General features: G+C 38.6%; 1 protein-coding gene across 1 annotated transcript; it reads left to right on the top strand.

Moving 5' to 3' along the window:
* Positions 1–9,831: 9,831 nt before the first annotated feature.
* LOC307056517 (hemoglobin subunit epsilon-1) lies at positions 9,832–11,249 on the top strand (the record flags this gene model as incomplete). The annotated part of the gene is made up of 3 exons (XM_079709330.1): positions 9,832–9,923; positions 10,040–10,262; positions 11,121–11,249. The coding sequence occupies 3 exons, from the start codon at positions 9,832–9,834 to the stop codon at positions 11,247–11,249; spliced, it is 444 nt and encodes a 147-aa protein (XP_079565456.1).
* Between the last annotated feature and the right edge of the window lie 816 nt (positions 11,250–12,065).

The following is a 12,065-nucleotide window of genomic DNA, read 5'->3' as shown; positions in this document are numbered from 1 at the left end:
AGTCCATTAATGTTTCTCAACTGATGAGGAAACCAAGGTGCAGAAAATGTAAGACAATTTCTTGAATAAGTAGCCAATTTGTAATCTAAACCCAGGTGGTCCAAGCTCTCCAGCTGTCTACATTACACTGTCTCTTTTTAAGCGTGGGGGACTTGAGGGTCAAAGAGATGAAATAACCTGTCCAAGCTCATAGAGCTAGTAAGTAGTGAGGTTAAGATGTAGGCCCAGTTCTGCTGCTGCTAAAGACTGTGCTCTTCCTACAACAAAACACCAACACGGACATCTACTGTGGACCCAAGAAATAGAAGCAGATTAAACTGCCCCTATTCCCCAATTTTATACCTTGGATATTGGAGATTAGGGTTCAAGTCATAACTGCAGACCATACATCCTCAACATGGGTGTGTCTCCATAAGAAAGTCTGAAAGAGAATGAATTAAAGAAAAAAAATTGGAAACAAGTTCAGAATAAAAAGAGGCTCTAGCTTGGACTACAGAGATTGTTGGATTGTAGGTTATGTATAGGTCCCCGAGAACACTGGTGGTCTATAGTGGCCCAAATGACCTCTTTACCCTTGGCCAAGCCACAAGTTTGGCTTGTGGCTTTCAAATCATCATGTTATACACTTTACACATGTATGATTTTTATTTAAAAAAGAAAAAAATAAAAAATAAATGATTCAAAATATCTGTATTTCTAATCATCCTTTGGACATAAGATGTGACTCTAATAGTTATATGATGTAAATACTTATTATAATACTATAACAACAGATAATACTTAGTGAGCATATATTGTATCTCTATCTCTTTACATAATAAACTAAATTAATTGTCATGATTTATCCTATGAGCTAAGTCATGTTACCATCCTATATTTCAGAGACATGGAGACATTAAGAAACTTGCCCAAGGTTACATAAGAAGTAGGTGGTGTTGGGATCACTGAGCCTCTCCCAATTCCTCATGGCAACATTTGGCTAAAGCATTGTCAGCCCTATTTGATCAGGAATGGGCTTGTATTCATTGAAGACCCTGACACCCTATTCCTTTCTGTGATTTTCCTGACCTCAATAGACTTACGAAACCTCTGATGTAGAAGAGAGGAGGAGGGGAGAGTTTATTGTGGTGAGTGATGAAGTCTCTTTCTGTGACCATGCACCAGGGGGGCTCCTCTCTAAGGTTAAATCAATTTGTCTCACTGTATTCTAGCTAGTTCTATACACCTTGCCTAAAGAGCATTGGAGAACAGGTATTCTCCATTATGAAAAATCCATTCATCTCTCAAGACCCAGCTTACATTTCTTTAATCCTGTAAGATCTTTTGGTACATTATTTACTCCCTAAAAAGATCCCAGACTTAAGAGAGTCATACATTTCCCCTCCTGAATATATCTCTATTAAGTATGAAAAATATTGTATATAATTAACTATTGTTTTTGACTAGGACTCCTGGAAGGCAAGATACATGTCTTATTCTTATTTATGATTCAAGCACTGAAATTAGTGTCTAGCACATAGCAGCTACTCCAAAAACATTTACTAGATGACTGTCTTGCCTACAAGTCCAGGCCCCTCTATCCCCTTCAGCCACCTTATCTCCAATTAAATAAGCTCCAATTTCCCCTTAATTCATATTTCATTTTTGTCTAAGCCTCCGCTGCTGCCTTCCCATAGTCTAAGCATAGACATTTATGCCCCATTCTGAGTCAATGCCCTGCTCCCTATCTTCTTGGTCTGCATAGCCTTATAGGCCAGGATCTGGCCCCAACACAGCCATGCTGAGTCATGCTGAGTCATGCTGAGGCTTAGGGTGTATGGCCAGATGTTCTCAGCCCCTGCATGATGACTGCTATCTGGGTCCCCAGCAGGAGGCTTACAGGACAGATGACAAGAAAGGAGAAGTTGACTGCCTGACTGTAACTCCAACCAACATAATGAAGAGAGAGGGATACCGAGGCAGAATGTGACATGTCCTAGAATATATTCCTGTTGGATTTAAAAGTGTATTTCTGGCCATCCCATAAATGCCATAGAATGATCAGTTGTTGTTCATCTAATAATCATCTTGCAGGTAGTCTCTCACACCAAGAAGCAGGAAAAAAAAAAACCTTGTAAGTACATGTGTATGGATTTTTAATTCACAAAATATATAGTCATTAATCAAATGTGATCAGAGTAATTAGAAGCATAAGGCCTTTGCTAGTGAGATCCCTGACCCTTTCTTATGCACCATATAACTCAGGACAGAACCTTTATATACAGTTTCCTCATGTATATAAAGATGTGGCAGGGCTGGATGACTAAATAATTTTTCCAGGTCTCACCTTTTTAAGATTCCAGATACTGCACACCTACTTTGCAGTGTCCTGTAGGTAAGGACTGAAATATGATGATGAAAGAGAGAGGCATGAAACAGAGGAAAAGGAAAACATTGTTCAGCATTTTAGGGCACCCCCAGACATCTGCTGACAAAGGCTCTGTGCTCTTAGAGGGCCCACACTCACATGCTGGTCATGACTAGGAATGCCACTTGGGGACCCTCAACTTAAGGAAACATCTAAGGCCAGTCTTGGTGCTACCACTGTCATGGGAAAATGTCTTACCTTATAAGCCTCTGCTCAGCACCCAAGAGATGCAGTCTTCACATCACTTTGGGTAAAGTTCTGACATGTGAGATATTTTCTGATTTTCCTACTTACCCTTCCACCATCTTCATTTTAAAGCAAGAATTCTGAGGCAGTTAGTGTGCTGAACAAAGGAACTGACAAAACTCAACATAAAGACTCTACTTGTTCAGCTTCCAAATCCTCACACTGACATATATGCACATTCAGAAATTAACATGTACAAGAGCATGGGCATACATGTGTGCACACACAAACAAAAGCACCTCCCAAATTCCACATCCTGTTAGAAAATCCATTTGGCATTACTTTAAACATTTATTTACAGTCTGACCCCTTGTTACCACCCGTATTGCTACCACCCTCGTGTAAGGCACTATAATCTCTACCTGAACTCTTACTGCAGAGTCCTAATTGATCCTTCTCTTTCTACAACTGTCACCGGACAGTGTCTTCCCAATACTGCAGCCAAAGCACACTTGTAAAAGTGTAAATCATGTATGGTAACCTCTTTGTCCAAAGGTCTCTGATAGTTTCCTGCATCAATCATAATAAAGCCAAATTTCCTACCATAACAATTTCCTACAATAACAACAATTGCCAATGTTTGTTGGCACATATATGTGTATGTATATATGTGCATGTATGTATGAGTGTCTGTAAATATAGGTGTATATGTATGTATATATATAACATGTGCAGATATAATATGTATACATATATGTTTATAAATATATATATGCTTTTTCTTACAACTCTATGATACAGGTATTATTATTGTCACAAATTTTGTAGATTAGCACCTCCACAATGAGCACTTCTACTCTCCCTCTCAGTCTGCTCCTATATTGGCCTTATTTTCAATTCCAGAAAATTCTAAGCATCTTCCCACTTTAAGATACTTATATTTGTAATTCTTATGTCTTAAACATTTAATCCACATGCAGTGGCTATTTATCATCTGTCAGTGTCTTCTCAAGTGTCCCCTTATAGTGAAGAAATCCCTACCACACATTTTAAAGTAGTAATACCCTTCCACCCTTGTCCCCATCAAACTCTATCCTTCATTCCAGTGTTCTTTTCCTCCGTAGCACTTAACATCATTTGGCATATACCATACATTTTATTTATTTACTTATTGTTTCACTTCTTTTACTATCAACTCCATGAAAAGGTTTTGTTTTGTTTTGCTTCTGTATTCTTAGAACTTTTGCAGTATTGAATGAACAACTGAAGAGCCAAACACATACATCTATCATTACAAAGACATATACACATACACCCACCGCTACACACATACCAAGATATACAGTGTAATAATGCCAAAAGAGGTAATGCCAACTAGATCTATTTAGACCTCAGCAACCAGGACCTTGATTGAATTACTTAGTTCTAGGATGTGGCCTATTTCTTCTGTAGGCTGAGATTGACTCTTAAAGTCTTATTCTTGTTAAAATGAAAGGCACACAAACCTAAAAATAGAAACCTGTGTACTTATTTATCCATTTACATTGAGATTTATAACTTGAATACTCATGTCTTTGTGAGCAATACATTCTTTCCTTATATCAATCAAGTAAAAGTAGAGGAAACAAACTGTTCCAAAGCAAGCAGCTGGATTCAAGCATGCTAAGTAAGCATCTTGCCACTACGGTCAGACATAGCTTGTTCATCCATCTTCATGGGAAGGATAAGTTTGGTCTGGACATAAATGTTATGTGAGGTTCAAAAAATCTCTAGATTCTGAGCCAACAGAGCAACATTCTTTTTCCTATACTTTCCTTGTTGGTCAACTGTCTAATGATTAATACACTTCTCTTTATACATCAGAACATTCCATAGATTATAATCTAACTATAATCATAGTTAAGAGCTTCTGGCCTGGGAGTCATTCTGTTTCTTTCAGGTGACTTTGAGTGTCTCTTTTTTATCACTAAATTTATTTTTAATAGCAACTGAAATTAGGGTGAGATTTGTTCCCCTGTCTTTTGAGGTCTTGCATATTATCTAGTCACTGTTGCCTTCATATTTTGATAATACTCACATATTTGTACACACACACACATGCACACAAATATATTTTACACAGAGCATATTTATCAGGCATTTCTAAACAGTTAACCATACAAGACCCCCAAACACTAACCCAAAATCTTTTTCACTTGTCTACTTGTATAAAAACCAAGAATAGAGTCTTTGAAGCCAGTAGGCTTTCACTTCTTTAGCTAGTCCTCTTCTCTGCCACAGCTCTGTGTAGTCCTGAGCTCCTATCTAAGCTCACAGTTTCTGACCCCACCCAGCTATCACCAGCCCAAGTCCCCAGAAGGAAAAAAACACTGGATCTGTCTACCTCTGTTAATTAAAAACAAACCAAAATAAAATAAATGCACACCCAAACCCCAGAAAACAAATGAATACACAGAAGAAGAAGAAGAAGAGGGAGGAGGAGGAGAAGAAGAAGAAGAAGAAGGAGAAGAAGAAGAAGGGGAAGGGAAAAGGGAAGGGAAAGGAAAACAAACCAACAAACAAAAAACAAAACAGGTGCAGGAAATAACTGGTGACATTAATGCCTAAATGGGGCTGGAGTAGAGAGAAGGGCTACAGTAGCTTGTTGGTCTAGGAATCTAAGAAGTTTTCCTTTCCCTCAGAGATGCCTCAGATTCAGTAAGATGGGGGTTGTGAAAATTTGGTTTCAGAAGGAGCCCTTCTGGGGCTAGAATTAGCAAAGGCTGAAAGGGGTTTGGGAGAGGAGTGATCATTAACTGCCCTCACTAGGTCAAAGGATCCTAGTTTCTCATAATTCCTCATGGTAGATGATCTTGTTAATGGGTGGGATCTAACCATACTGCTTCCATTTAAGGCCTGCATAGTTACCAAACCTCAAATTTATACTGTTTGATAGATGCAGATTTTTTATTCAAGAAACATGCTATGCTATAGCTTCAGTATTGAGTATCCAAAGTACTGAAGATAACGTGACTAGGCAAAAAAAAAAAAAAAAAAAGCCATTAACTTTTCGAAATTCTAAGTCATCAAGTCAAGGACTTCCCAATCTTGGGACACAGAATTCTAAGCCCTATACCTAGAAGAATCTCATTTGAATCAATCGTAGGTAGAAATTTAAATATTGAGTTTATGTGTGCTTCAGAGCTACTACATATGAGCAAAGTTTGTAAATTACTACTTGACTAAAGTCTTGAGTAAGAACCATGAGATATGGACCAATGAGCTATAGTAGTGGGGTAGAGGGAAGGAAGATTAGCAAGCACTGGCTCTAATGATAGTGTCATTCCTTCTAACTATTCAGAGTTGTCTTAGTTCATAGAATACACTAGGCAATACTATTTAAACTGAACATAAAAAAACAGGAATTTCTCAAAAAATTAATCATAAAAATAAATGAAGGCAACTTTGCTTAAGGTCAAAAAGCATCAAGGAAGCCAAGAAAGTGAAGTTATAAAATGGGAATATGGGAAGTTTCTGAGTTTTGTAAGTTGCCAGATTCCAGCTTTAACCTTCAAGGTTCATCGTGTAGACAAGTGTACAATAACTGGCTGGTTATGCCTTTCCATTCCCTCTTCCCAGTGAAGATTCCTCTGGCTTAATTAACACTCACATGCATCTCTGGCTATGCCTTAGTCACAGTGGTCCCAGAGGTCAGTCAAACCATCGATGTCCGTGCTATAAGCCTCCAACAAAAGAAATCCCTCTGAGAATGAGACCCAGCTTGGGTTCACAGTCACCTGCAACCTTTGTGAGACATGATGCAGAGGCCCAGTGATTACAAAGCAGTAGTGTTGCTTGACCAGTGGTCGTGGTCTATTCTCTCATTCTTTGCAATCATAACAGAAGATATTCATTGACTCCCTGCATGGCAGACATTAGAATTTCCTGCTACTCGTGGTACGCAATTTATTCTAGACTAATGCAACACTTAATAGGACTTTTATCCCATCTATTTCTACTATAAGAAGATAAATTGAGATGCATAATGAAAGCAGACTAACTTATAGCTTCACTAATCAAGAATCCTAAGCAGCTTTTTTTGTACCTTCGGTGGTTTATAAACCCAGTCCATAATTTTCCAATTTTAAAATAAAAAATAGAAAAAAACTCATTTGTGGTAATGAATAACTTTTGAAGGATTTTTTCTCAGCTAATATTATGAAGAAATGTAATGGGATCAAAGACTTATTTTATCTATTAACAATGTAATTTATACAATCCTCCATACTAATAGCACCTAAAGATAATACAGTATTTGACTCACAGGATTAGTATATATGTCATAAATGAGCTAGCAAGATTTAAGGAAATATTTTATTTTTCCTTGCTAAAAAGAGGCATCTTACATCTTTCTTAAAATCCTGCATAGAGTTTACCAAAGTACAAATGCCACAGGATACCCTAAGAGGCAGGAGTTAATCTTTAACAAATTTTGAAGTTTCTTTTAAAACTTTTCATTTAAATACCTTAAGAGATAATATTTTTACTTTATTAATTTTAATTTATAGGCAATAAATGAATACTCTTAGTTTTTTCTTTTTTCTGACCATTTAATCTTTCTGATGTATCATGGATAATCATGTCATTTATCTCTCTAAACTTTGGGTTTTTCATCTAGGAAAAAGAGACAATAATCATGGTATTTCACAGGAGAAATAAATAAAATACTTCAAAATGAGCAGCTGAGATAATTGAGCTTGAATCAACAAGCACCTAAGCAAAAATGAAATTATATTCAGCTTAAGTGACTTCAGAATCAGAATTCATATGCCTTGAACTGAGTTACAGACATGCTGTCTTTCAACACTGTAACATTTCTTGAAGCCTTTTCCCACAATCTTTAGTAATAAGAAAGCAAGGGATGGGCCAGATCCTTGGAGGCAAGCCAGTTCTTTTCCCAAAGGCTGTTACTAGCGAAGGATATATGAGCCCTGAAATGGGTATAAGGGAGGAGAAAGGAGATCAACCGCACACTCTGAATTTAAGAGAAGCCTTGTGTCCACACTCTGAACTGGAAGGAGAATGGAACATACTTATACTGTCTGCTTCAGGTGAGGTTCGTTTCCCAAACTCTTGGTCTTGTGCAGCCTGTTTCTTATTCCCTGGGCTTTGACAATGTCTGATCCTCATACCCAAGGTCTAAGGGAAGGGTCATTGTACTCACACTGTGGATCTATACAAATGTGCCTTGGAAACCTAGAACCCTATCTCTACTGATTAAAAAATCATCCGTAATTTAAAAAGACACATGCACCTCTATGTTTGTAGCAGCACTACGTACAATAGCCAAGACATAGAAGCAACCTTCATGTCTATTGACAGATGAATGGATAAAGAGGTGTGGTACTTACATACAATGGAATATTACTCAGCCATAAAATAGAATGAAATAATGCCATTTGCAGCAACATGGGTGCACTTAAAGATTATCATATTAAGTGAAGTATGCCAGACAGAGAAAGACAAATATCATATGACATTGCTTATATGTGGAATCTAAAAAAAAATGATACAAATGAACTTATATACAACACAGAAATAGACCCGCAGACATGGAAAACAAACTTATGGTTACCAGAGTTTGGGATTAACATAAACACACTACTATATATCGAATAGATAAACAACAAGGACCTACCATATAGCACAGGGAACAATACTCAATATTTTGTAATAGCCTATAAGGTAAAAGAATCTGAAAAAATATATATATATAAAACTGAATCACTTTGCTGTACACCTGAAACTAACACAACATTGTAAATCAACTATACTTAAAAATAAATAAATAAATAAATAAATAACTCTTACTCATACAAGGTCTATTCTTCACTGAGTAGCCAAATACTTCTTGTCCTTTCATTGGTCCTCTACTTCAGTGATCAAATGTCTTCTCTCTCAACCTAGAATTCTGTCATCCTAGGTTATATAGTCTAGACCAGGGAGTCTTTCCTATCTTTCTTAAGGGGGGAATAAGCTAAGAAACACTTGTGAAGGCCACAGCCCAGGAAAACTGGTCCACTGAAGGCTGATTTTTAATTATACAATTATAGATGGCTTCTCCTCCACCATTCCTTACCACTATATCAACAGGACTCCAGTATAATAACAGAGGATTGCAGCTGGAAAAGTTGCAAGGTACATAATCTATTTCATAATGATGTGTTCTTAGGGGAACCCAGAGCCAACAGGGACATCAAAATACAAAAGAAAACAAAAAATAAGGACACTAGAGAAACTTGAAGTCTCCTGAACTGATGGCTTCAACAAACATTAAACATCCTCCAACTGCTAGCCTATCATATCAATTCATCTATTCCTCAGTTTGATCACAAGTCCTGGTTTTAAAAAATTTCAGACTCCTTAGCAACCTCGCTGGTATAAGTAAGTACAGAAAATCAAGAAGAGCACTCAGGGCAATATCTCCAGAGTAGACAGTTTCCCTTGCTGTCATAGAGAAATGGACAGAGAGAGAGTTCCCTGGAAGTACAGGATGTAAGCTTATTCTACCTGTTCTCTCTATGAAATAATCTTTGGTTATTTTACTTTGGGATTGAGGTTTTAGTTCTATTGTAGATCCCTTGCATCTCCATTCAGCTTCCTGAAGTAACCATGTATGTGTTTTGTCTCCCTTAGAAAACTAAAATCCAGAGCTTGGCTATAAACCACTCCTCAAGAGAGCTAGAACTGGCTGAGGTTCTGTGTCAACAACTGTATTATTTTTTTCTTGACTGTGTCTTTGTCCCTGTCACCATCTCACCATCCTTAACCCAAATATTAAACCTGGTTTGACTGGAACTCTATCTCGGGCTTAGCTGCACTCTATGGGTCTTTCTGGGATAAGGAGAATGGGAGAGATGGATGTCATTGTGGAGTATGACATGGGGAGAGAAGAAGGTGAAAAGAGAGAATGAATGAAAAATTGTGTTGAGGGTGGAGGAGGAGCCAACAAAAGAAGGATGTTTCAGGAATGAACACATTATCACAGACTCAATATACATCTTCCTTGCTGACCATTTCCTGACCTGACTCCACCCCTGAGGGACACAGCTCAGCCTTGACCAATGACTTTAAAGGATTAGGGGGAACAAAGGGCCAGAAGTTCAGCAGTAAAGAATAAAAGGCCACACCTTCCAGCAGCAGCACAGACTTGCTTCTGACACTTCTGTGATCACCAGTAAGCTTCAAGACCTGACATCATGGTGCATTTTACTGCTGAGGAGAAGGCTGCTATCACTGGCCTGTGGGGCAAAGTGAATGTGGAAGAGGCTGGAGGCGAGGCTCTGGGCAGGTAGCAACTGGACTTCATGGGGGAGGATGGTGAATATGAGCCTGGTAAACTGACCAGGAAATTCTTCAAACTTTTCGAGTCACTGATTTTCCATCTGCTATGGTCTCATCTCATAGGCTCCTGGTTGTCTACCCCTGGACCCAGAGGTTCTTTGACAGCTTTGGCAACCTGTCCTCTCCCTCTGCCATAATGGGAAACCCCAAGGTCAAGGCCCATGGCAAGAAGGTGCTGACATCCTTTGGAGATGCTGTTAAGAACATGGACAACCTCAAGGGCGCCTTTGCTAAGCTGAGTGAGCTGCACTGTGACAAGCTGCACGTGGATCCTGAGAACTTCAGGGTGAGTTCAGGAAATGGTCATGTGTTCTTTTTATGCTTTTTACTTTGGAATAATAATGGAAGTTGAGTCTTTGGTTGCAAAGACTAGCAAAGATCTCAGAAATCATAGATCAAAGTTGGTGTTAAGAGGGCAGAATTCCAGTGGACATACCAAGAGCACCTTGATTCGGGACTAGTGACACTAAAGGGCTACTAGCCCTTTTAAGCCTGAGTTTGCTTAAAACTTTTCAGGGACTTTTGTTAGAACTGGATTTGTTTACCCTAGAGAATATCAAAGAATAACAGACTTGTTCAAGGTGGAATGGAATCTGGTTTTTGGTAGGTGAAAACCTGTCTCAAGGAAAGAGAAATGTCTTATTTTATGTGGCTCCTGATGACTGAAGTTTAGGAAGATATTTGGGAGAATAATTTTTAGGCAGATTGTCTCAAAGAAATATCAATCAATTCTCTAAACATATTAAATTACCCATCAATGCTGGGACTAAGTGGGGGCTTATTCCTGCATTGGTTGGAGACTTTACTAAACTCACTCTAAGAACCTATGCAGCCCTGAAATCCTATGATTACAAGGATTAGACAATTGGTAAATGTGAGAGGGAGGGAGAGAGGCAAATAAAAATCGTGAAATGGGAGAGAGTGAGGGGATATAGGTAGACAGAATGTTGAATGGAGGGCTCATAGAATTTAAATAAAATTTAAGAACTAGCTTATCAGAGTTTATTGCACAGATACAAACCACGGAGCAGTTTACGATGTGGAGTTGGGAGTGGGTGTAGGTATTAAGCCATTATTTTCTGCAACTCTTTTAGGAAAATTCTACTCAACATATCTAATTGTCATTTTGTCTCTCACCTAACAGCTCCTGGGCAACGTGATGGTGATTATTCTGGCTTCTCACTTTGGCAGAGAATTCACCCCCGAGTTGCAGGCTGCTTGGCAGAAGCTGGTGGCTGGTGTTGCCACTGCTCTGGCCCACAAGTACCACTGAATTCTCTTTTCAGTTCACCATTTTTTGTCCCCAATGCCTTCCTTCTGCACATGGGGACGGGGGTTTGGCCTTGAGAGCCCAGCTTCTGTTTAATAAAGTACATTCTATTCAGTGATCAAAAATTAATATTGTATCTTCTCCATCATTTACTCTTGTGTTAAAGGAGAAAAGGTTCATTGGCTGAGGGGTGGGGAGAGACGTAGGAAGAAGAGCCCTTTGAGAAGTGTGTGTGGACTCATCAACAGAAGACAGACGTCCTGGGAGGATTCAGGATGATTGAGAGGATGCCAAGATACAGAAAGGAGTTTTCTGGGGTGGGAAATGGTTAGTTAAGTGGGCAGGGACTTACAGGACAGTGTGGCAAAAACTTATTGTAGGGGGAAGAAACGAGGTAGTAAGCAGTGCCTGAAAAAAGCCAAGGCTAAGACACTTGAAGTCATTGTGCATCATATACTGATTGAATGTAACATGCACTAAAATAAAGCTAGAATTAAGACAGTATGTGAATGGGGGGCGGGTGATGACCAAGACTTAGTGTAGGAGATAAGATAAGATACTAACAAAGGTGCATAGTCTAAGACTAGCAAGCCTGGGCTTGGTAACGTGCATGAAAGTGACTCTCTGGAAGTAAAGGAGAGAGGAAGACATAGGTAGAGGGTTAGGAAAGATAGATAATGCAAGACCTTGAATATTAAAAGAAAAGCTATTACTATGATAGTGGCAAGAGTAAGCAATAAATATTCTTAGAACTTTAAATGACCCAAGGGATAGGATTTGGGGGGACAGTCATCTGCTTAATGCACACAAAATGAATTA

This window comes from Hyperoodon ampullatus (assembly GCF_949752795.1).
Source record: "Hyperoodon ampullatus genome assembly, chromosome: 7".
Classification (NCBI taxonomy): Eukaryota; Metazoa; Chordata; class Mammalia; order Artiodactyla; family Ziphiidae; genus Hyperoodon; species Hyperoodon ampullatus.
This window is presented reverse-complemented; position numbering and strand designations above follow the sequence as displayed.